Here is a 26356-nt window from a genome sequence, read left to right as displayed (position 1 = left end):
TTGAAAACAAAGATTCTATATTTGGATGTATTAAACAAAGAAACAAACAAACAAACCTATTTTAGACGGTAGCCTAGGAGAAATTCTTTAAATATTCACTTACTCTAACCTGAGTCAACTTTCCTTCTGAAAATAAATTGCACTTCTCCCAAGGACATTTGTATTTAAAATTTCAAGACGTATCCTGAGCCACCAATTCCAACATACACCTGGTCAAAGTGCCTTATGGAGAAAGAAATAGCAAAAATTTATAAGAAATGATGTTTCAAGGCATAAGTGGAATGTTCAAAAAGAAACCTGCATGAAATGAGTTAAAATTTATTCCACAATACTGAAATAATTGTAATTTACAAAAAGAACCATGATTAATTTTGGAACATAATAAAAGTAAATACATTCCTATACTCCAACACAATATTCTAATATTGATATATAGTAAAATAATAGTTTGGCACTTAGCAGCTTTTGTTAGTTATTGCATCTTATATTTATGTGGCAAATTTATTTTATAAAACATTATCTAATTTCTGCAGCTACAGTGTCAATGAACTGAATTTATTTTTAAAAGCATGATTTCTATGAAATGAATTTACCCAGTCATGCAGGTACTGATAATATTGCAACAGGAAGCCATTCACTCCTAAATAATGAGTTGTCTCCTTGGAGAGGCCTGATGTAGACTGGAAAAAACTTTAAATGTCAGAAATTAAAAAAAGAGAATTGCTGACGACCGTGGCTTTCACAGGATGTCAGTGACTACTTGAATGTTCCCAAATGCAGCTGCTGAATGCCGAGGTACTGCTGTACAGGATACTTCACCAAAGCAGTGATTTGTTTCCTCTAAAACTAGTATCTAGTTGTAAAAAGAAAATCTATCTTCCTTTGAAGAGGCCACACAGTTTGCTTTGATTAAAAGATATCCAAAGTATCATTGGGAAAATGTGCAGACAACAGTTAACTGGTACACTGTACACTTCTAAGCCTGGGTGGGAGTGATGCAGCAAATCTGATTGGAGTCCATGACTGTGTGGCGCATCTGGTCGAGTGCCTCTGGCCTGTAAGGGTGAGAACCTTAAAACTTCTCTTACCACCTATCCTGCGGCCACAATGGAGAGCTAATGCCACACACAATACTCCTTAGAACCCCCAGGGCACAACCTCTTTCAGCAACTTCTGTAGTACTGTACTGACTTCCAGCAGGTGTAAGAAATAAAAATCGCAGTTAGGTTACCCTTTTCTACGTCTGTGGGTGGAAGAACACAGAGATGTTATATATGCATGTTAATAGCATGCAAATGTTCCATATAGGAAGTTTCTAGAAGAAATTCTGTTCTCAAATTTACAACCAAAGGATACATGTATACATGTATTAATCACTAAGACAAAAATGCTGCTTCTTATAGCCAGTCTTAAGAGGAAAATAAAGCTGTAGAAAACAATTAAAAATGAAGTACTCTATATTAAATTGATTATAAATTTGATTTGCATAAAATTCAAATTATACAGTAATCAAGCACTTTGCAGTCCCCGATTTCACACTATGGTGGTATAACTGGAGTGGAAGACAAAATATCTTACAAGATAAATTCCACTAAGGAAAGACTTTTTCCCCAGTGGAAAGTTGGGTAGAGTGGGTTGAGGTGGGAGTAAGAGAGGGGAATGGAGGGAAAGAGGAAAAGGTTAATTTGCTCTACTATGAACAGAATAAAATTAAGTTGAGGTAGTTTATTCTACCAGCCAAACTATACTTGCAACATCATTTGCAAACTCTTACTAGTGCATGGCACTGGGAAAATTCTATTACAAGGACTAGATTCTTAACACAGATTTGCATTCCAAGACTGTTCTTGAATCCTAAACAGTAGTAAACAAGACTTTGTGTGCTTTCAGGCAGATTATATTAAAAAGATTTGATCCCTATACATTTTGTTTGGACAGGTTTTTTTGTAGCTCAGCAGACCTTTGTTTGTCTGACTCAGATCTTTCTTATATAAAATCTCCTACTCACTACCACCCTCAGACTTATAAAATGATTTTGCTCAGTTGAAAAGGCAGAATGGCACAGCGTAAAATCCCCCCAGCTCCACAGGTTCCACCCAAGAAAGGACAGGTGACATGTCCTAATCGAAATTAGCAAAGAAGTTGGCAACTTCCTTCAAGCTCACATGAGGGCTGAGGCCTGACTCATCGCTTGATTGAATCTTTACATTACTAAGACAGAATGTTGTAAAAGAGAAGTTGTATCTTCATTTCAATTCATCATAATATAGTTTTTCAAAGATTCTTAGAACAGAGTACTAGTCATAATGGAGACTAACTGAATATAGTCCAATCTAACATTTTAGGCAAAAACCTTAACTTGGTGGGCAGGGTTAGGCATAATATCTCCTTCCAAATGCGGTAGAAAAGCAATCTTGGCATGTTTGGATATGTTGATTTGCATATATGGATTTTTTTGTGTGTGTTTACCAAAGCCACGTACTTAAACATAGCAGTTAGTTAGAAATGCCTTCCCATCTGGGAAAATACACCTCAGTGTTTTCACTTTGATATTTTACATGATACCAATTCCCACTCCCCTTTCCTTTTGATATTTACCAGCCTCCATTGTCTACAGACACATCTAACTGGAGGAACTGATTTTACCCGGGTAGTTATTCAACTGTTATGTGTTTTCCCAAACACGAGCTGAAGCGCCAGTTCGTAAGCATCATAGGCCCACCCCAGAGTGATCATACCAGAGCCCAGCACAGTCAGTTCCAGCTGCTGTCTCCATTCCCCTCATGTAAAGCTAGGATGTCCCAGCGCTCCTGGGTCAGGACCTCGCTCCCCATTTGGCTCCCTCTTCAAGGGGAATTAACTCGGATGCGGAATAAGCCTTGCTGAAGCTGCAGACGGAAGAGCTTACAATTTGCAATACGTAAGGCTGCACACCCTGTGCGGCGGAGGTCGGATGGAAGGAGGGGCTTAGTGTGATGCCAGGTGCCTGTGCTCCTCTTGAACTCACGCACGTAGTCGTAATTGGTACCTAAGCCACAAAGACAAGCACGTGAGACAGTGTGTCTCCGAATCAGCAAGGAACACTTCCAACACAACCACCACCACGCTCTTACCCGTATCAAGGTCTCCAATGACATAGATGCTGGCTCCTATCGGTACAGCTCCATAAACGAAAGAGGAACTGGCGGGAATACATAAGTTCTGGTCATTGAGATAGATCCACCTGAAAACAAAGCCAGGACACATGATGAAGGAAGTCACAGGATGACTACAACACACAGGGAGACTGAGGCGACAGAGCCCGGGAGTCACTGGCAGCATGAGGCCTCACGCCAGTCTCCACCCCACGCTCCATGGCCGGGGACCTTGGATGCGCTCCTTGTCACTAAGATACTGGTTTTGCTTGTGCTAGAATGACATAGACAATGAATCATAAAGAATACGAGGGGGGGACCCCAAAAAACCAAATTATCGTTTGGAGGGCAAGCCCCTTATACTTGGGATTTATTCCCTGGATCAAATGATCAACCAAAGTTTTCAACTGGAAGTTTTGAGAAGGTTGCATCACGATTTTTATTTGCAGAAGAAATAGCCCGAGTTGTGGCAAACAGGTGACTGGTTCTTCCACCACGACAATGCACTTGCCCACACTGTGCTGAGAGCTCAGCAGTTTTTGGCTAAAAATGGCATGACCTCTGGGCCCCACCTTCTCTGTTCTCCTGATCTCACCCAGAGCGTCTTTCTTCTGTCTCCCCAGACGAAAAAGGTACTTGCAAGAAGTGAAACAAAAATTGTCAGAAGCAGCCGGGCTTGGTGGCTCAGCCTGTCATCCCGCGCCTTTGGGAGGCTGAGGTGTGGATCGCCTGAGCCCGTGGGTTCGAGACCCGCCTGGGCAGCGAGACCTCATCTCTACAATAAATCAAAAAATTAGCTGGGCGTGGTAGCGCGCGCCTGTAATTCTGGCTACTTGGAAAGCTGAGGAGGAAGGATCGCCGGAGCCCAGCAGGTCGAGGCTGCGGTGGCCGGGAGTGGCCACTGCACTCCAGTCTGGGCGACCGAGTGAGACTCCAACTCAAAAAAAAAAAAAAAAAAAAAATTGTCAGAGGCACTAAAAGGCATCAAACCGTTTTGAACAGTGGCAGAAGTTTCTCAATAGGTGTATTGCATCAGGTGGAAAGTACTTTGAAGGTGACAAGTTTAAACAGGTAAGAATAAATACAGCATTTTTAATAAATAAATTCTGTGTTGGGGGGTCCTCCCTTGTATGTGCTTTCCAAACTACTTCTTTTGCTTAGTACAAGGTTTCTGAGATCCATCCATGTTGTTGACTGCATTAGTTATTCGTTTCTTCTGTCTTTTTGAGTCAGGGTCTCACTCTGTCACCGGCTAGAGTGCAGGGGTGAGGTCACAGCTCACTGCAGCCTTGAACTCCTGGGCTCAAGCAATCCTCCCACCTCAGCCTCCCAAGTGGTTGGGACTACAGGCATGCATCACCATGCCTGGCCCTGTTTCTTTTTATCTCTAAGTAGTATTTCATTATATGAATGTACAGAATTTGTTTATTCATTCACTTGCTGATGCTCATTTGGGTAGCTTTAAGTTTTTGGTTATTGTGAATATTAGAGGACAAGTCTTTTTTTTTATTATTTTTGAGGTGGAGTCTACTCTGTCGTCTAGGCTGGAGTGCAGTGGTACAATCACAGCTCACTGCAGCCTAGACCTCCTGGGCTCAGGCAAGCCTTCTGCCTCAGCCTCCTGAGTAGCTGAGACAACAGACATATGCCACCATATCTGGCTAATTTTTAAAATTTTATGTCTTGCTATGTTGCCCAGGCTTGTCTGAATTCCTGGGCTTAAGCAATTCTCCCACCTTGGCCTCCCAAAATGCTGGGATTACAGGTATGAGCCATGTATTTGGTCAAGAACATATCTTTTTTTGTGGGCTTGTGTCATGGAATTGCTGGGTTATATGGTAAGGGTATATTTCACTTGATAAGAAAATACCTCGCTGCTTTCCAAACTGTTCTATTATTTTGCATTCCAATTAGCATAACAATTGCTTGATATTATTGTCAGTTCTTGGTGTCAGCCTTTTTCATCTTAGCCATTTTAAAAGTATGCACTTCCCTGAAGACTAACGATGTTGAGCATCTTTGTGTGTTTATGACGATCTAATGTTCTTCTGTGATTTGCTCATTTTAAAAATTAGCTTTACTGTCTTCTTATTGAATTATAATAATCTTATATTTAGTGGATACAAGTTCTTTGTTAGACATATTATGAATATTTTTTTCCCCACACATGTAGGCTCCCTTTTCATTTTCTTTTCTTCTCTTTTCTTCTCTCTCTCTCTCTCTTTTTTTTTTTTTTAAGAAACTGTCTCACTCTGTCGCCCAGGCTGGAGTGCAGAGGTGCAATCATAGCTCACTGTAGCCTCAAACTTCTGGACTCAAGTCATCTTTCCAACTCAGTCTCCCAACTAACTGGGATATAAGTGTATGCCACTGTGCCTGGCCCCGTTTCATTTTCTTAATGGGATATTTGAAGAACATAAGTGTTTAATTTTGATGAATTCCAGTATACCCTTTCCTGCTTTTACAGTCATGCTTTTGTGTCCTTCTAGAAAGTCTTTGCCTAGACTGATGTTACAAAGATTTTTTTTCCCCTAAGCTCTCTTCTGGAAATGCTATGGCTTTAGCTTTTACACTTAGGTCTCTGAACATTTAGGTTAATTTCTGTGTGTGGTATGAGTCACAGTTCACTGTCTTCCACATAGATAACTGGTTGTTCCAGCAGCACTTGCTTTAGGCTTTTCTTTCCCCGTTAAATTGCCTTGGCACCTCAGATGAAAATCAATTTAATAACCACTAAAAGGATCCAGGGCTCTGTGAAGGAGTGGCTGCTTCCAGAGCTGAAGCAGAGAAAATACAAAATGGGTCTGGAGCATTTTGTGGTGCCAGATAGGAAGTGCCTGAAAAAGGATGGGGCATGTCTAAAGGATACAGGAGCGGCTAGGAAGCAGCACCCGATGGCCAGGCTGGAACACTGGGAGCAAGAGTCAATGATGGGTCACTGGATTTAGAATTCAGGGAGTACAATAACTATCCACAAACCCATGCTAATAATTGACAAACGTTTTAAAACAGGGAGAAGTCACAAGTTTCCTTTGCAGAATAATTCCAATTAGTAAATGGAGAAGGAATGAGGGAACTAGAAGATCACCATTAGGTAAATACCACAGCAAAAGCTCCTGCAGCAAGGTCTACTGATGGATGCTGAGAGGAGTGGGTGAAAGCTTAAGGAGAAATGGGTTTCACATATTCTCAAATTATCTCCCTCAAGAGCTTTATTAATTATAACAAGAAAAACAGGAACCTCCCAGTGGAGAAATCCAACAAACCCCACCTCAACTGAACAGTCACGGTCAACATCACCAGCAGTAAATAAGTACACACCAACATGATGTTCTCCCCGACATGATGGTCTCCCTGACATGACGCCAAGAAGGGCATGACACTGCTCTGTGGCATGGCCAGAATGACAACCTCAGACCAATCACAAGGCGTCATGAGACAGACCTTCACTGAGCGAGGGCCTACAAAACACAGACCAATACTCTTTGAGAATATTAAGGGTGGAAAGACAAAGAGAGACCGAGGAACCGTCATAGATGAAAGGAGACCAAGGAAACAGGTGAACACAATGCAGGATCCTGGCCCAGACCAAGGAAAAGAGAAAAAAAGACATAAGAGGAAAAGCTGGTGAAAATGCCAGCAGATCTGCAGTTTACTTAGTAATACTGAACAATGTAAATATCCTGGTTTTGATGTTTGTACTATGGCCATGTAAGATGTTAACATTAGTAGGAGCTGAGTGAATGGCTTGTAGAAATGGGAATTTTTTGACAATTTTTGCAACTATGCTACAAGTCTAAAATTATTCCAAAATAAAAGAATATTTTTTGCCTTTTTTAAAGAAGTAAATCTAGACCCTGAATTATAATACTGCTCACTCAGGGTAACGTGAAAAAACAATTTCCCATTAATATCTGCCAGGCATAGCCAGGTCACAGCAAACTTCAGTAGGACCTTGGGAACTTATCTAAATGGCTTTAAGACTTAACAGTGTTCTGGCCTACAGCCATGGGAGCACTGAGTATGTGGGCATGTCCCATTATCTCTTATTCTATTCTCTGAAGCAGCCAAAAGGCCAATGGCTCAGATTTAGAGCATCTCAATGCCAAATACAAATATAAAATTGTTTCCGGAAGAACATCACTTTTATTTCAATGAACACAGTTCCCAGACTGCTATAAAGTAGGTAGCACCCACATTTTGAATTCCAAGAAATGATTTGCCAGGCACAGTGGCTCACACCTGTAATTCCAGCACTTTGGAAGATGGAGGCGAGAGGACTGCCAGAACCTAGAGGTTTGAGATCAGCTTGGACAACTTGGCAAGACCTCATCTCTAAAATAAATTAAAATTTAGCCAAGTGTGGTGGTGCGTACCTATAATTCCAGCTGTTTGGAAGGTTGAGGTGGAAGGAATACCTGAGCCCAGCAGGTCAAGGCTCTGGTAGATGTGAGTGTGCCACTGTACTCCAGTTTGGGTGACATAATGAAATTCCAATTAAAAAAAGAAAATGACTTGCCCAAGATCACGTAGCAACACAGAAACCAAGCCAAGCCATCATCTTTCTAAACACAATCAGCTAACATTTGACTCATCTACCATCTGAATGATGATGGGGATCAGGTATTCTGCTGGGACTGGGATACAAATTTGGGTCCCTGCCGCTAAAAGGTCTCTGATAAAAATGAAAAGGAAAAGATCTAAGAGTTCACCCTGAGAGTGAAAATGGACACTTTGAAGCAGATCTCTGAAAGAAAAAGTTAGAAAAATGTCAAACTATAAAAGTGGTCTGTTCACATTTTGTGTCTTCACGGCTAAACCTACATAGCGAAACTTGAGCGTGAAAGTTCTCCCCAGGCTCTGAGTCAAGCAAGGCCAGTGAATGTCAGCAAGCCTTGTCCATAGCAGAGCCAGAGCCCCCAGGACTACGCCAACAGAAAGGTGCACTACTCTTCTAGGAGATCTGTCACAGGGCCTGTGGTCTCACGGGGTGACTTGCAGGTACTTCCACATTAAAACACAGATGACTATATTACTGAACAGGTATATCAGAACACAATGGTGTTTTGGAATTCAACATAACTCATCCGTGAAATAATGATACAAAGCTAAAGAAATTGAACTGTGTGGATGATCTTCCAGAGTCGGTCCTAAGCAGCCTGGACAACAGAGTGTTTTTCCGACTCAAAAAAACCAAAACAAAACAAATCTCATGTCCTATTTCTTAAACTATACTGCAAAACAGTAATAGTGGAAGATAATAGGACTCACTGTAAATGCTACGTTGTCATGAGAAGTAATTCTTGATGAGAACTTACTGACGTTTACAGTCATTCTGTTTAACCATCTGCAAGTCTAAGGATTAACTTATATTTGTGATTTGTAATAAAACTGAGTTGTATACCATTCCCTGAGTCTGTTTGGTCAAGATATTTACTTTACTTTTAAAATGCACATCTCTTTGGAGAAGTGAATTATTCTACAAAATACACCTTAGACCCACAGTTTAGAATCCTTATAGATCTATTACCATCTACACTAAAAATGTACTTACACAACTTAGTTTATAAAAAAGAATATGTATTTCTCCAACAGCCAGGTATTTGGATTGTAATCTTGATATATTTGAATGTGACTCTTGGATTTAAGTCATTTATGTCATACACAATAAAATTGCATTGTATGGCCAACGTGTCTATAATGTATGCTTTGCTAAAACCTCAGAGTGCTATAAGTTACAGATTTCTATGTTGTGAACCTGTCTATATATTACATTACATATTACACATATATAGTCTTAGGGAAAAATTCTGAACTTTTGTAAGTCTGTAACATTTTAATATTATTTGTAATGTTCACTGTGTGATAAGTTTACTTAAGTCCTATAATTGTAATCATTCACTCTGAGTTGGCTAGTTTGTCAAGTTGGGTTTACTGAATCAAGAAACAGTTGTCAAACGTGGTATTATTCTTAGTGTGTAATATTTGTGTATAGTATTCTTCCTCTGCTTCAGAAGACTGTGCACAGATGGCTAAGGTTAAATTTCTATAGACAATAGTAATAAAATTTGAATATATTCAAGTGCTGAGAAATTTTTTTTAAAAGTGAAAAAGATCAATATTCAGTTCAGTTTCAGAAAAATAAGCTGCGGTGATCTACAGCAGTTAACTTCAGAGAGAGGAAAGTCAGAGAGGAAAAACAGGAAGAAAGAGAGGAAGAGAGCCACAGAGGGAGAGAGAAGGGCAAGCCGTTAGGGAGGAGAGAGGAAGGAAGAAACAGAGAGCTTCAGTGTGGTGTCTGTTTCCAGTATGGTGGAAGAGGTTCTCAACAACTGAGGCTGCTGCTGCAAGTTCAGCTATAAACTCTGGACAAAAGACAACGGCCTGGGGCTCTGGAAACTGAGCAAGAGCAGGCAGGCTTTAGAGAGGTGCTGAGAGTAAGCAGCCTACAGGGAGTATGTCTCCTGTTCTTGGTAGCTTTCTCTGAAGGCAGCCTGAGAAAACCTGGCCATGTTTCTGGCTACAGGAATCAGGATTAAGAACCTTGGGGCAACCAGGATTGCTAAAGTGTGTGCTGAGCACAGAAGGAAGAGGGGTACAGGAGCACCCCTTAATCAAGTGCATCTGCTCATTGCCAGTCTTTGACCCTGAAACCATGGATGCTTAACTCAAGTTCAAGAATGGCATTGAGGTTGAACTGCTGCCCATCGTGTGTTTCCCCGCTGGTGACTACTTAAGTCTAACCCAGTCAGCTGCCTGCAAAACCCTCAGAGCGACTCCGCGGCAGTGCAAGATAGTTCAGGGCCTCAACACTAGCAGTGTCCAGGATGCAATCCAGAATTACTCAATAAAAGAAGAGCCAGAAAAATGAGAGCCCATTCTCAAAGGAGTAAGCAATCAACGGATACCAACTCTGAGAGGACTCAGATACTGGAGCGAACAGGTAGGGACTTGAATACAGCTGCCACAGCGATGCTCAGTGAGGGAAGAAAAATACTCATGTGATGGAGAGACAGGACATTTCAGCACAGAAATTAAAAACACCAAAAACAGACTACACGACACTTTCAGAATTGAAAACAGTATTTGAGCTAAAACACCTACTGGAGGGTCCTAACAACTGAATGGAGATTGAGGAGAGCAGCAGCAGCAGACTTGAAGCTAGGTCAGCAGAAACCATCCAGGCTGGAGAAGGAGGAAAGTGTATTTCAAACCAAATGGCAATGAAAATAAAACATCTCAAGATGTCTGGGCACAGTTCAAGTGGTTAAAGCGTTAACTTTGCACACTAGAAAAGCAAAACGATCTACCATTAGTGATCTCGAATTCTACCTGAAGAAGCTAGAAGGAGCAAAATAAAGGGGTGGAAATACCATAGGTAAGTGTAGAAATCAGCCAAACAGAGGGCACAAAGGAGAAACGACCGAATCAGCAGCAGGCTCTCTGCCCACAGAGGGAGCAGAAGACAGCGAGGCTGGGAGGGGAAGAGCCACTCTCCTGGGCCAGATGTCCTCCTCCTGCTCCTACCATGCTGCCCACCCACATGTAGGAGGCAAAGGTACGTGTCCTTCAGTGAGTGCCTCTAGCCCCAGCACCCTGGCAGCTGCCCTCCAGTGGGATGACTCCCAGCCTTGTGGGGCAGGGAAGACTCTCCTCCATTCATTCCTTCCTCGGGTGCTTGCCTTCTGCCCTCACGGTGGCAGCTGTGCTTGCTATGCTAGCTATTTCTGCATTCTTTTTTTTTTTGAAGTGGAGTCTCACATTGCCCAGGCTGGAGCGCAGGGGTACACTCCTGGTCACCACAGCCTCGACCTTCTGGGCGCCGGTGAATCTTCTGACTCAGCCTTCCAAATAGCCGGAACTACAGGCGCAGGCTATCGCACCTGGTTAATTTTTAAAAATTTTATTGTAGAGACGAGGCCTTGCCAAGTTGCCCAGACTGGTCTTGAACCCATGGACTCAGGCAATCCACTTGCCTAGGCCTCCCAAAGTGCTGGGATGACTGGCTGAGCCACCGAGCCCGGCCTATTTCTGCATTCTTCAGAGTCCTCTTTCACTTCTTTCAGTAGCTAACCACCATAATTACTATTACTAGTTAGTAATTATGTGTATTATATTTTCCCTGCTCAAATTACTGATGTGGGTTCTGTCTCCTGACTGAACTATGACTGAAGCAGACGTGGTCAGGGGTGGGTTCATCTCTCATCCTCTAGGTCACATGTCTCACTAAGGCATCTGAAGTACCTGCTTCTTCCTAACCATCAGATACAAACAGCACAATGCAGTCAACAACAGCACAATGCAGTAAATCAATGTGATGTTTTGTGGAACATCAAGATGATCGACATCTCTGTGGACAAACACAGAGTAGGTAGCAGGGCTGACTCAGTCCTGGGGCAACACAGCACATATGTACTGTTGGCCCTGCCAGGCAAAAACAAACTGCTTTCAGTGACTGTGCAAATTGGTATGAAAAAAAAACCCACATTAGCTATGTCAATAGCTGCATACCCAGGCCAGGAACTGTGCTGTGTAAAGATGCTACATCTGGGACAGAATCTGTGGTCAGTCTATTCACCTGATTAAGTTTACGAAAGTACACACTTTCCAAGATCCATCTGACTTTTCTACTTTTTCTAAGTGAATTAAGCGGGAATGTGATATGTATCACCACGCCTGCATTCTCTAGTGTTTGATGATAGTATAATTTCTGCAAATTGTGCCAGGATGCAGTATTGCTTTTGACTTTCTATCTTGGAAAGTTCCAGGGATTCCAACTTAGCCCTTCCTGCCATAATGACCCTGAATCCAAGAGTCAGAGAACCAGGACGGGGATTCTGCCAGCTGACAAGTATGTGTATTCCAATGATACATTCAGGAATTAAAAGATGAAACGGACAGATCTCTACTACAAAGAATGGTTTATACTGTCTAAAAAAATGAAAGTGGGGCCTCTAGGCTGAGTTGCCAAACCCAGGAGGGTTGTAAGGAGTGAGTGGAGTCCAGACAGGTGAAGGCAAGAAACTGAAAAGGGGACAACGTTTCTTAACCTCAGATCATGGGAACCCTGCAATAGGGGCTAGATGCGGTTATCTTGATTAGGTAAGCTTGGGAATCTGAAGAATTCTGAGCAGGAAAATGACATGACCGAAGTTCTTGTCAGATTCACCTTCCAGAAGAACAAACAGGTGGGTGCATCTGTGAAGCCTGGCTGGGGCTGAGACACTGCGGGTGGAGGAATGTCTGCACCAGGACAGCAGCAGAGCAACGGGAATGGGTGAAGGTGAAAACCCCATAGAGTTTAAAAAACATAAGACTCAGCAACCAATGAGACACCAAGCAAGACAGAACCTAAGATGAGCCTCCATGTGCATGGAGGACCAGAAGGACAGTCATGTTAGTAACAGAGAAGGGACATGAAGAACAGAAATAGAGAAACTGTCATTCTGGGGGTATTGTTACTATGACTTGAACGTAATTTATGGCAATTTCTTTGCTTTCCTTCTGACAGTTTTGCTTTTACCCAGAAAAACAGAAAAGGGTAAGATATGGCATTTTTCCAGGAAAGTTTTAACCTAAAAATAGGAAACAAAGACAGGAAAGACAAGAGATTACTTAAAAACAACCCAAATGGTCTCCAATAGAATACAGATTGCTCTTTTGGCTACGGCTTCCATAGTTCGCAAATAGAACACGCCTGGAAACAGCCAGTCTTTTAAGAAATAAGGTACTCCTACATATTATTTTGCTCTATAGATATTTATGGGAAGGCCTATATTTCTTTCTTTCTTTCTTTTTTATAATTAAACACATTTATTTATGCATTTGTAGAAAAAGCAACTGGAAGGAAATACATCAAGATACACACAGTGGTTATTTTTGAGTCTTCAAATTATATTTTTGTCTTCTTTATACCTTCATGTATTCCAATTTTATATAGTAAAATTATGTTATTAAATTTTTCCTTGGAAAGCCTATATTTCTAAGTCAATGCAGTGTGGCAGTCAAAAGGTGGACTCCGGAGCCAGAATGCCAGAGCTCAAATTCCATCTCTGCCACTTGTTACCTTTGTATCCTTGGCCATGCGACTTAACTTCTCTGGCTCTGGTTTCCTCATATGTAAAAGAGGAATGATAGTAGTACCCACACCTCAGAGTGCTGCTGTGAAGATTAAACGAGTTAATATATGGCGCTGGTATTATATGTGTTTAATATTATCTAAACACGTAAAAATCCTATATAATATATTCATAACAGAAACTAATGGCTTTCTTCTCTAATTGCAAACTAACACTGGAGAGCTTAGAAATAAAAAAACCGAAGATACATGAATTTTCTTTGGAAGTGCTTTTAAATAGCAAGGAAGGAGGAGCTTCTTCCTCCACTCCAACCCCAACAGCTTTGAGTATACAAATGATTTTTGGCTCCATGGGTTGCACAGTGGAGAAGGAGCATGGGTTTTCAGTCTGCCCTCCACCCCTACCTGTGCACACTGTAACCCAGCAGGATTTTTCATACCTAGGGAAGAACATTCTTACATTTAATAATCATGAACTTAAAGCCAGTAATATAGTTATATTTAAAACTCATCAACCACAAATGTGAAACAATCTGATAGAAATACAAAGGTTCTAGTAATTTATAGCACATCAAGGGCAGACTGAGAAGCCTGCTGGGCTGAGTTAAGTCCTACACAATCAAAACCAGGGCAGAAAAGGGTAAAAACACAAGCAAATGTGATTTTTCAAGCAGGCAAGTTACCAGCTCATGCTGTTTACACAGTAATTCGGTCATTGTGAAAAAGGCTTATATCACTATTTTATGAGAAACCAAACACACTGGCCACTGCTAATTAATGAATTTGATCAGACAGTCTTGAGATTCATTTGGGCAGGAATCTAACATAAACCTTCCTCTCCTGGCCAGCCAGCCCCACAGTCATATATTAAGGAATGAGAAATGGAGAAAGTTCTTTGAAATTCTGCCCCCTACCCCTACTACAGCAAATATCCGCTAAGCTGCTCTCATACTTAGTCTAAGACATTTTCCTAAGATAGTCTGCTCCTATAATTGAAAAAAAAAAGACCGTGCAAATATCCTAAAATTAAAATAAATTAAATTAAAGGTTAAGCAACATTTATATATAATTTTTGACATTCTGGTAACTGCTCACTGTCCTAATCTAAAATAATATAAAATTAAATGTTATATGACAGCGCCCTCTTCTGGTAACATGAATGAAATGCTCTAACACAGCAGTCCCCAAACTTTTTGGCATCATGATGGGACAGGTTTCGTGGAAGACAATTTCCCCAAGGACTGGAGGGGAGGGGTGAAGGGAATGTTTTCAGGATGATTCAAGTGCATAACATTTATTGTGTATTTTATTTCTATTATTATTATGTTGTAATATATAATGAAATAATTATACAACTAACCATAATAAAAAACAGGTGTGGACAGAAGCGGTAAATAAAATATTGGGCAGAACATGTACAGACTAAAAAAAGTGTCAGATTCTGACTTCAAGCATGTCAGATGCAGCTCTACAACTGAAGTACATCAACTCACTTGCCACTCGCTGATAGGGCTTTGATATAAGTCTGCAGGCAAGTGATTTATTGTGGTCTCTGTGCAGTCAAACCTCACTGCTCATGTGAATCTGTGTTTGCAGTCACTCCCCAGCACTAGCATCACTGCCTCAGCTCCACCTCAGATCATCAGGCATTAGATTCTCACAAGGAGTGTGCAACCCAGAACCCTCACATGTATAGTTCACAATAGGGTTCACACTCCTATGAGGATCGAATGCCACTGTTGATCTGACAGGAGGCAGAGCTCAGGCAATAATGCAAATGATGGAGAGCAGCTATAAATACAGATGAAGCTTTGCTTGCTCACCCACTGTTCACCTCCTGTTGTGTGGCCCAGTTCCTAACAGGTCACAAATCAGCACCAGTCTGTGGCCTGGGGGGTTGGGGATCCCTGCTCTAACAAGATTATGTTTAGCTTTGCAGTCTACCCGTAGGATCTGAATGTATCACTGAAATAAAAATACTGTTCAGTGGTTATAACAATAAAATGTGTGAGGGGAGGAGAGAGAGGAGGTCAAGAAAGAGTGATCTATTCTCCAAGACACAAATGGCAGCTCATCAGATGTTTTAAGACTCCCAGACACCATGCTGTCACTTAATCGACACTTTTTTGAGCGTCTAATACAGGTGTGGGAGGATGCTGGAAGCTGGGACACAGAGACAACTAGGTTGGGCCTTGCCCTGGAGTTGCTATAGTCACCAGTTCAAACTCAAGAGGGCACTCATGGATTTGCTGTGGGACCCAGACTGAGGAATTTAAATCAGACTGGGAGATGTGAAAAGGCTTTCTCTAAGTAGTGATAATTATGCAGTTTTGAAAAAGGACAGACTGACTAGATGAACAATAGGAAGAGAGATTTTAGGAGAAAGGAATAGCATTCAAGTACAGATCTGAAACAAGCATACATGTTTGGGTGGGAAAAGTGGCTCAGTGTGAAGCATCTGGGTTGGACAGTAGCAGAAAACATAGATAAAGGCCATATATGCCAAGCTAGGGCGTTTATTCTTCTTCCGAAAAGCTGTACAGAGCCAACAAATGATTTTAAGCAACTAAATGTTAAGATCTGATTTGTATTTTTTTCGAGGATTTTCCTTTAAGTTATCAATATTTCTGAAGTCACTAAATAAATAAGTAGTCTGCATTAGGCATATCTTATAAATAGGTAAGTCAGTGAAGTAACCTGAACATAGAACTAAACAAAGGTAAAACATGACTTTGAAAGTACAAAGAAAAAGCCACAGAAGCTGCGTGGGGCCGTCTTAATTACCTTTTAAACTCATCATGGTAGAATTCGGACTTACACGTCACCATCTCATTCCCCTGGATGTCCTCGCGGCTTCTGACGCCCCCGAACACATACAGCTCCATGGCAACTCCACAGGCCACGGCTCCAAATCTGAAAGGCCACACACAGCAAGTCGGGCGTTGGATTTACAACTCCAGACCTGATTCCTGAAATCCTCCCAGGCTAGTTTTAACTTTGCAACCTTCGAAGTTTCAGACTATGTGGGCTTTCCTTTTCCAGGAAATGCCAAGTCAAATAAACAGCTACTTTGAAAGAAAAGAGGAACAAAGCCAGGGAAAGATTCTTCAGGCCCAGTGAGCAGCTAGGGAATCCACAAAGTCCATGTCCACATCCACATACCTCCTCTCTGTTAGAGGACATATAGCAGTCCATTGCTGGGTCCTTGGATCATAACACTCCACAGATTCAAAAAGCTTTCCATAGGATCCTCCCCCCATGGCATAGATTTTCTTTTTCATAGCTGCATAGCAGCCAATCTGAAAGGGGAAAACAAAAGCGGGAAAAGGCAACATTTATTATTAAGGTTAGATGAATAAATACTAACCTGTCCAAAGAGAACTTTAAATATTTAGGAAGGGATCTAATTTCTTTTTCTTTTTTTTTAAGTCGAGGTCTCACTCTGCCACCCAGGCTGGAGTGCAATGGCATGATCACTGCAGCCTCAAACTCCTGGGCTCAAGCAATCCTCTACACCTCAGCCTCCCAAAAAAGCTAGGACTACAGGCACGTGCCATCATGCCTGGCTAATTTTTAAAAATTTTTTTGTAGAGGTGAGGTTGTACTATGTTACCTAGGCTGGTCTCGAACTCGTAGGCTCAAGCAATCCTTCCGGCTCAGTCTCCCAAAGTGCTGGGATAGGTGTGAGCCACTGTGCCTGGCAGGATATGATTTCTAATAGTAAAACTATGGTGCTCTCTAATATTACAACACAGGGCTTTAAAAATGAGAAATGTGAGGTAAGACACATATTATTAATCCTCAGAAAAGGAGCTCTTACTCCATCTGACACTATTTCATTAAGTGAGATAAGTAAAGAATCCTAATTTTAAAAGAGCTTTCTGGTTTCTGTTCTTTCACCAGTATTTGAAGATTCCAAATTCAGATTCCATGGAAAGAGATGCCACTCAATTCCTGTCCAAATAATGAAACTGAAAGGGCACACATGAGAGAACATATTATAAGTATCTTCCAGTTCCCAAAGATTTTAAATACCTACAGCAAAGCTTAGGCTGGCTGGAGAGCTCCCTGCCTCAGCAGGGAATGCCAGTAAAGAGACCACGCTCTGACTGACATCCAGGTGAGTCATATTTTCCCTCTCAGAACTCCTGCAGACCCATGCTTCTCTCCAGTTCAGTATGGTGCTCAAGAGCAGTGGTGGGGGAAACCTGCCTGCTGCTCAGGCCAGTGCCTACACAGAGCACCTCTTGAGCACAGTGCCTGGCACACGGTGGTGCTGCACAGGGCCCACAGCAGGGTCAATGCGCACACACGCTCACCTTCCTATCTTGGTGTGTGGCTGATGGCTGAGGGCAAGCTGCCAAGGAAGACAGAATTCTGTAATGCTCGTTCTTGGAACACTACCAGTTGTATTAAAGGCAAAGCCAGGAAATAGAGAAGCATTAACTTTGAAGTCCCATTTGTAAACAAACCAGTTCTCATAAGACATAGTTCTCACCTTTCGAACCATGGTCAAATCAGGTTGCTTGGTCCAGGTTTTGGAGTAAATGTCATAACACTCCATAGAAATCAGCTCCTTCTCACCATCCTCCCCTCCCAAGATGTACAGCATCCCATCAATCTCCACGATCCCAAAGTTATGTCTGGCCTGAAAAGACATTGGAGATCCTTGTATGCAAAAGGCCAGCGGTTATACTAAAAGCTGATATTTGTGCATTATGAAGGAATATATATAAAATATATATAAAATAGGTGAACTCACCAGCAGAATCGTTACTCTTTAACCCATAATAGCTTACAACAAGAAAAAGAACTATTATCTCTAGTTCAATTACATCATTTTTGTCTAGCAACAGGCAGCAACTGTTTCCAAGCTGATGTGTGAAAGACATGTGAGAGCCACAGCAACAGGACTGCCCAGTGGCTGGGAGAGGTAGTGGGTGAACAGGGTCATGCTAAGGCTATTTGGAACTGCAGACACCCTGGGTATTTAACATTCATCTGTCAACACACAGGGCCCCCACATGCCTACTGTAGCCTGAAAATGAAACAATTGCCTGAGCAGACGAAATCCTGCTGTCAGAGAGCTTCCGTAAAAACTTTAAATGCCTGGATTGTGAGGAGGTGAGACATGGTGCTGAGAGGGGACCGGGAGCTGAGAGGCAGAGGGAGGTCCCGTCGGGCAGGTGCCACGGGAGCAAACACTCGAGGGAGGTGGGACGTGGGCCATCAGGCGTCAGGGGAAGATGGCTGGGACAGGGAAGCGAATCCACAGCAAATGCGTTCCTGGAAGGTCTGAAGGCCTGTCTAGAGGTCTGCACCAGCAAGGAAGGGGAGGAGCTAGGAGGGGAGCCTGGAGGGTGCTAGGAAGAAGGCCTGGTGGGTCCTGCTTCTTTTTTTCCCTCACTTGGACACAAGGCAAACTGAGGTGCCCAGGGGAGAAAGACACACATCCGACAAAGCCAGTGTCCTACCTCGCTCATGGGTGGCAGTGCAGTCCACGTGTTTGTATCTGGGTCGTACTTTTCTCCCGAGCTCAGTGTCTGCTTATTTTCATCTTGGCCCCCAAAAACAAACAAAAATCCCTCTGCAAAAATCAGACACACAAGAAATCCAAAATGTAAGTCTTCAGTACCTACAAATGCCATAGCACATGGACAGCAGCTGGAGAAACCTCTGATGGCAACACTCTTCTCTTTGGATTCAGGACTTTTATCACTTTCATTTGATCTTTGGTGACAGAGCCAAATCTGTGAGTCACTTCGACCATTTTGTTTTACTTGTGACTATCTTGAGTGGATTCCTACCACCCTATAGCATAACAGGAAGACTGACCCCACCCACCCAGTGCCAGGCAACTCTGGGTCATCTCAGTACACCTATTACCCAAGCCCTATGATTCTCATGAAACTTCTCAAGCACAGTCCACACCAGCTAATCCCAGGTCCCAGGAATACTCAGATCTGGGAATCGTTGAACTTCTTGTTCTGGATAATGGTGGATTAAGTTATTCTTCTGCAAAAAACACCAAAGTTGCTGAATAAAACATTTAAAATATAATCTTCATACAAGAGAAGCAGCCAACAAGATAATACAAGACTAAAGGGAAAAAGGGGCTCTACAGAGGTCACCAAGCACGAACACCATTTTGCTCTTAGAGCATTTGCCAATAGCAGGGGAAACATTAAGCCTTTTGTCCTGGAGATGAGAAAGTCAGAAATGTAAGCTCTGGGCCCAAAGAAGGTATGACTTCTGGCAGGAGATTCCCTCCTAGGTTTGACACCACCAGGATGAAGTCCAACCAGAGTGAGTACTCAGATTTAAACCTCTTTGCTTGTCTAGGAAATTCTGATTTACAGTAGTGTCAAGTTAGAAATGTCTCCAGGAACTGGCAGAAACAAATACACAACTTCTGTAGAAGAAAGTACCTTCATCAAAGCCTTAAGTTCTAACATTCTAAGACTTTATGCATCAAATTATTCCTACAAATAATTCTTAATAAAATGATCAGCATCCAGCCAAAGATATTCAAGGATATGAACAAATTAGACTTTATGAAAAGAAGCAGCAGAAGCAGACAATAGGAAATAGCCTTACAAACATTTGAAATATTACAGTAGTCAAAAAACACGATAAAACAACGTTATCATGTTTTAAAAAAGTTAATTTCAAGATAATTCTAGGAAACATAGAACTAGAAAACATAGAACATAGAAATAACAGCAGACTTGAGAAAGATTTTTTTTTTTTTTTTTTGAGTTGGAGTCTCACTCTGTCACCCAGACTGGAGTGCAGTGTCCGCTCCCTCGACCCGCTGGGCTACGGCAATCCTTCCGCCTCAGCCTTCCAAGTAGCTGGAACTACAGGCGCACGCTACCACGCCCGGCTCATTTTTGATTTATTGTAGAGATGAGGTCTCACCAAGTTGCCCAGGCAGGTCTCAAACCTGCGGGCTCAGGCAATCCACTCACCTCAGCCTCCCAAAGGCACGGGATTACAGGCTGAGCCACTGAGCCCGGCTTTTGAGAAAGATTTAAAGATAACTTTTAGAAATAAAAAAAAAATCAATGGATAATTTTAATAGCAGATTCAGAGTAGAAGAGAAAATCCATTGAACAGAAGATAAATCAAAAGAAATCATCAAGAGAATAGCATGGAGAGAAAAAATAGATGGGAAATAACAAAAAGATGGGAGGCAGAGGATGGAGTAAAAAGGTACAGAGGTATTTGATATGGCTTCCAAAGGCAGAGAAAGACAGGAAAATAAAGCAGGGATAATATCTAGAGACATAATAGATAAAACTTTTCCAGAATTGGTGACAAGTCAAGCCACAGAGTCAAGATGCCCAAAAATCCTCAAATATAAAAATTTAAATAAAATATACACCTAAGTACACTGTAGCAAAATGGCAGGGAAAAAAAATTTTAAGTAGACTCCAGAGAAAAAGATTTTTAAACTGACAACTGACTTAACTGACTTGACAACTGTCAGTGAAAAAACATTGTCAATGTGGTGAAATGTAATAAATATCTCACTACAATTCTATACCCAGCAAAGATATTCTTTAAGAATGAAGGTCAATATGCTCATGTAACAAACATGTACTTGTACCTCTTGAATCTTAAAAAAATGAAAGATTAAAAAAAAGAATGAAGGCAAAATAATGGTATCTACTGACAAACAAAACTAAGAACTTTCTACCAAAAGAACCACATTAAAGGAAATTCAAAAGGATGATCTGCAGTTGAGCCCTGTGACTCACACCTGTAATCCTAGCACTTTGGGAGGCCAAGGTGGGGGAACTGCTTGAGCCCAGGAGTTTAAGACCAGCTTAGGCAACATTGTGAGACCCCGTCTCTTCAAAAAAATTTAAAGAAAAGAAACAGAGCAGTTGGACAAACAAAAGGAACTATTCAACCACTTTTGCTTCAGTCAATACAACCATACCCAGCTGCTCTCTTTGTTGTTTGGTTTCTGAAACACTAGTCCCTCCAGAAAACCATCAAAACTGAGCACTATAGGAACCTTTGTGATAGGTGTGTATGTGTGAAAAATATGAACATGAATATGTACTATGGGAAGAAAATGTAAGGAAGTTAATTCTGAGAAGACAGAACAGGGAAACTAGACCCACATCCTGTTGGCTACACTCCTCTAGCTCTTCATTATGACAATAACTTCCATGATTTGGGGACTCATCAAATGATTCCATTTCCATACCATGGCATAGCCGTAGCCACTTTTATGGTGTGGTATGCTAGAGTGCAGCTTTAAAAGTTTTACAGTGCAGGCAACATAGTGACACTGTCTTTCTACAAAAAATACACACACACACACACAAAATCAGCTCAGCATGGCAGCATGCTCCTTAGTCCCAGCTACTTGGGAGACTAAGGCAGGAGGATCACCTGGCCCGGGAGTTTGAGGCTGTGGTGAGCTATGATCAAAACACTGCACTACAACCTAGGAAATGGCAAGACCCTGTCTCTAAAATTGTGTGAAACAGCACCTGTTGGGTGAACCCAAAGGGGCAAGATCAAGGTGAAGAGAAAGGCAGCATGCAGCGGTGAGATGGCCATGGCAGCCTTGTCTGGGTACTCCTTTTGGGAGAGCTTTGAACAACATGGAGTAGTTTTTAAACTTGTAAGATAACTTTAAGCCATTGCTAATTTAAGAAATAATTCCTAAAGTCTCATAAAAAATGCCTGCCGTTATGTAACATATCTACATAATATAATTCTAAGCTGCGTGAATTTCAAAAACGGGTCTCTCAAGGCACAAAGAAGTTCTATGCTCCAGGTGTGGCCTCCTCGCTAGTGAGGGCTTGGAACCTTGAAGCGCGCTCTTCCAACAGTTGTCACCAAGTAAATGCTTCCCCAGTACTTTCTTAGGAACAGCCCTGTACTGAAGATCTGGGGGTGACATGGACTGACAGAAGATACCCTGCCCCTACCCACAGTCTCAAGAGCTAGACCTACACTGAGAATGTCACCATGCAGCGATAATAAAATTCTGTCTTTCAAAGGCTTTGAGTTATTCTGCCCAACCCTGAAATGGGGTATTACTTGACCTTGTGTTTAAGTACAACTGGCCACAGAACGGTACCTGCTGAGAGAACGCCATGGTGAATTCTTGGCATGCTTAATGGTGCCAGCTCGATCCACAGCTGCCTGTTAGGGTCGTAGAGAGGGCACATGCATCGCATCGCTGCGGTGGGCTTCCGGGAACTAAAGAGACAAATAATTGATCGGTAGTGAATGTGTTGCATATAATTCAGCTTCTAAGTAACCATCACTAGTTTAATATACTAAAGGATGCTCAAAACATTTAAAAAATCTATCACCATTATGCTTCAGACACCGAAAAGATGAGTCCCATTTCATGGACTGCCTTCCCCATGTGCCCCTTTCCACACAACTCGTGCCCATACTCGTACTCACACTCTTTCTTCCCCACCCACAGTCACGATGCACTCAGAGTAGCCTCGGGGCTTGAAGTTGGCCAGCATGGCCTCTCCCTGCTGGGGCTGGCTAAGTGGTATGTTGCTGCACTCCTTGACAATTTCTCGCACGAGTGGTTCATTCAGCATCTGTTCCCGTAAATAACTGGAATCCAGCCCTGAAACCCACAGAGCTGACATAACATCCTTCATGTGGACCTGCAGAAGAGAGAAGGAAGTCAGGAGGAAAAAAATGGGAAATGCAACACATGGCTTTAAAAAGATACATCCACCCCATGGAAAATAAACTGTTAACAGCCAGATTATTACTAGGTAAGTTGGACAGGCCAGTGCTGCTTGAATGTACTTCTTGGTCTCTGGCCTTTCTACCTCCCAGAGTCCGATAAGTAAAAGCGTAACATTTAAAAGTCACCAGTTTATGGCTGGGCTTGGTGGCTCAGCCTGTAATCCCAGCACTTTGGGAGGCCGGGGTGAGTAGATTGCCTGAGCCTGTGGGTTCGAGACCCACCTGGGCAACTTGGTGAGACCTCCTCTCTACAATAAATCAAAAATTAGCCGGGTGTAGTAGCGAGTGCCTGTAGTTCTGGCTACTTGGAAGGCTGAGGCGGAAGGATCACCGGAGCCCAACAGGGTGAGGTTGCAGTGGCCGGGAACATGCACTCCAGTCTGGGTGACAGTGTGAGACTCCAACTCAAAAATAAAAATAAAATAAAAGTCACTAGTTTATAATTATCACTATCACTGCAAAGTTTCAAGCAGCTTTCTTTACACCTTATATGGTTCCCATTTCAAAGGAAAAGAGTGAAAAAATGGCTATAATTTTTTTTTTTATTTTAAAGATAAGGGGTACAATTCAGGGTTAGGTATACAAATGTTCATTATGCAGGCATGCTTGTTGATGAGATGTCCCTCGCACCTCCCCTCACAGATTCCCACTACTGCCAATCCCGTCTCCCCCAACCCCCCACCCCCAGCAGTTTCCTGCTACTGAAAATGGCTATAATTTGCTTTATTTTACACATTTGGATGTGCCATGAGTTATGTCATGTTCATAGAAATATTATATACAGCAGCAGCTCAATAAAATATGGTCAGCTTAGATAATGTATCAACATTTATAGCAAAAGAAAAATATACAAATGTCGAAGTTCAGGAAAATCCTGAGTACTAGATAATCATTTCTGCATTATTGTTAAAAAATATCTAACATGTCTAATATGAATTATATATTTTTATGTCATCATTAAATTTGAACTAGTTGACTAGAGTATTCTACATATGTAAACTCTCTTTTTTTTTTTATTTTGAGACAGGGTGCCACTTTGTTGCCCAGGCAGGAGTACAGTGGTGCAGATCATAGCTCACTGCAGCCTCAAACTCCTGGGTTCAAGGAACCTCCTACCTCAGCCCCCTGCGTGGCTGGGACTCCAGGTGCACACTGCTGCACCCAGCTAAGTTTTGTACTTTTTGTAGACATGGAGACCTGCTGGTCTCAAACACCTAGCCTCAAGCAATCCTCCTGACTCAGTATCCCAAAGCACTGGGATTACAAGCATGAGTTACTGCACACAGCCAAAACTCTTAAACGACTAGTTTGTTACCTAGAACATTCAGGAGATTTTTCTTGGTCTTGATATAGTCACTTTAGGGTATACTCTTTTTAAAACACCGACTGACTCTACAGTCTCAGTTCAGATTGACCATAGGACAAAGAATTGCCTTGTTTCTCCAGCAACCAGTCAACCTTAAGCATACTACTCACTTTAAGGCAAGAAGAGGGTAGGCAGAAGCACGCAGTGTGGGAGGTGGGGGTGGGGGGTGGAAAAAGCAGCTTTCCCCACAGCCGTCTCAGTGAGTGGGAGCACACTGGACATTCTTCTATCTCCTTTCCTTTTTCCAACCAACATGGAAAGCAGAACGCCACCTGTCCCAACTATAACTAAGACTGCAAACATGGTTTCTAAATGTACAGGCATGTAGAATTCAAAAAATTATAATGATCAAAACTTCAGTTAATAGTTCCCAAGAAATATTAACAGTGCAATCATACATTTGGAAATCTACAATCTGGAGCTTGTATCTTATTTATAAAGACTGATGGGAAAATGAGGTCCCATGACCTTGCTCCCTCCCACAGTGTTCACAATTTGGACCTAAGGCTGATTCTCTTTCCCAGAAGCTTGCCTCTTGGAACTGCACTGTCACACAACTCTAGAGCCCGCGCCTCCCCCCACCCCCCGTCTGGTGTCGTTCACACCCGAAGCCCTGCAGGCCATGCCCCTCACCCTGCCAGCGTGTCATGTACCACCCCCACCTGTCGCTGGCCCCCAAGTTCAGACAGGGGAGAGTCCAGGATGTGGCAGGCAAGATGCAAAAGCAAGGTGGGGATGCTGCATTTCTGTACTTTCCAGCTTAAGCTTGAAATGTGCTTTTCCATTAAAAACAATGTGCAAAGGATATTATGTTCCCTAGAAGTGTTAATGTTTTCATTGATATGTTGTGTGGCAAGGGCTTTCGCAGACTGGTCTGAAAAACCAATCGCTGTAATTATATATGAGAGCATGTTTTACAGGTATCTATCTTTAATTTGATTTATTTTTTATTGAGGGGTAGAGATTGCCTCCCAAAGCACTGGGATTACAATCATGAGCCTCCATATCTGGACTACGGGTATCTTTTAGATCACAACTTTGTAAGTCTTTCATGGTGGAGAAGAAAAATAAAACAACTATAATTTGGATTAAAAATAAGTAAAAAGACAACTTTAGACATAAATGACAGGTATATTTAGATATAAATGACAGGTACCTTTCTTACTTCTGTATCATGTGCTATCCATCGAATTACTGCTTCAAATACGTATCTTTCATTGCCAACATTTAATTTCTCGAGAGAAATGACTTCTTTAAGCTTCTGAGGGTTCAGCTCTAGGAATTCTTCTGTGCTGCTGACATCCCGGAAATGAGTTTCCAGATACTCCGTGGCAAGGTAATGAACATGATGCAGACAGTAATGTAGTGCAAAGTCACGAATACCAATACAGTTCTCAGCGGCGATGCAGCCTTCTAGAAACTCACAGCACAGAGTTTTAAGGTCTGTCAGCAGTAGCAGGTCTGCCGCCTGCACGACATCTTGGATTGTATCTTCGTTTAGCCTGATCTGGAAGAGCATAATAAAATATTTTGTACTTAGATGTATATATTTAAAACCCAAACTACTAATCTATTAGGCTGAGCCACATGAAATTTCCATTTATTTTAGATCAAAGATGATCAAATATTGGCAATTTCATATGGCTCAACTTAGCACAGTTTTTTGAGAGTCTCAGAGCACCAAGTAGCCTTGGGGCCAATACAAGCAAATGTGTGTCCCCAGCTCTTCCGTTGCTGTAACAATGCTAACCACCAATAACCCTTCTAAGGTGAACCGTCCATGCAGCTCACTTCTATAATTTAGAGAAAACCTTAATGATCGAGATGCTTAGGAAATGGAAAGTTCTGTATTCTGTCAGAAGTTGAGAGTGATTTCTTTAAACACCCGTACCAACCAGAAACGGTGAAGACCTTGCTTCCCAATTCCTTAAGTTCCACTTCTGCTGAACAGAATGCCAAGCTGAATGGCAGCCCCTTGAAGGAGAGGGCCCTGGATCGCCCCAGAAGCCTCACTCTGAATCCCAAACACCC

At 42.1% G+C, this 26356-nt stretch overlaps 1 protein-coding gene across 1 annotated transcript in view; it reads right to left on the bottom strand.

The window, feature by feature from the left end:
- Window positions 1-287: 287 nt before the first annotated feature.
- GAN (gigaxonin) overlaps window positions 288-26356 on the bottom strand; it is a 55870-nt gene continuing 29801 nt past the window's right edge. The window contains exons 3-11 of the mRNA XM_008064980.2: window positions 25482-25832; window positions 22654-22871; window positions 22319-22440; window positions 18687-18799; window positions 17711-17860; window positions 16375-16511; window positions 15997-16125; window positions 3114-3223; window positions 288-3028 (exon numbers count right to left, since the gene is read on the bottom strand). Of these exons, the coding sequence (XP_008063171.1) occupies window positions 2847-3028; window positions 3114-3223; window positions 15997-16125; window positions 16375-16511; window positions 17711-17860; window positions 18687-18799; window positions 22319-22440; window positions 22654-22871; window positions 25482-25832 (1512 nt within the window). The 3' untranslated portion in view covers window positions 288-2846. The remainder of the gene's footprint in view (window positions 3029-3113; window positions 3224-15996; window positions 16126-16374; window positions 16512-17710; window positions 17861-18686; window positions 18800-22318; window positions 22441-22653; window positions 22872-25481; window positions 25833-26356) is intronic.

The sequence above is a fragment of the Carlito syrichta genome, unplaced genomic scaffold (assembly GCF_000164805.1).
Source record: "Carlito syrichta isolate Samal-C Ts95f unplaced genomic scaffold, Tarsius_syrichta-2.0.1 Scaffold308119, whole genome shotgun sequence".
Lineage (NCBI taxonomy): Eukaryota > Metazoa > Chordata > Mammalia > Primates > Tarsiidae > Carlito > Carlito syrichta.
This window is presented reverse-complemented; position numbering and strand designations above follow the sequence as displayed.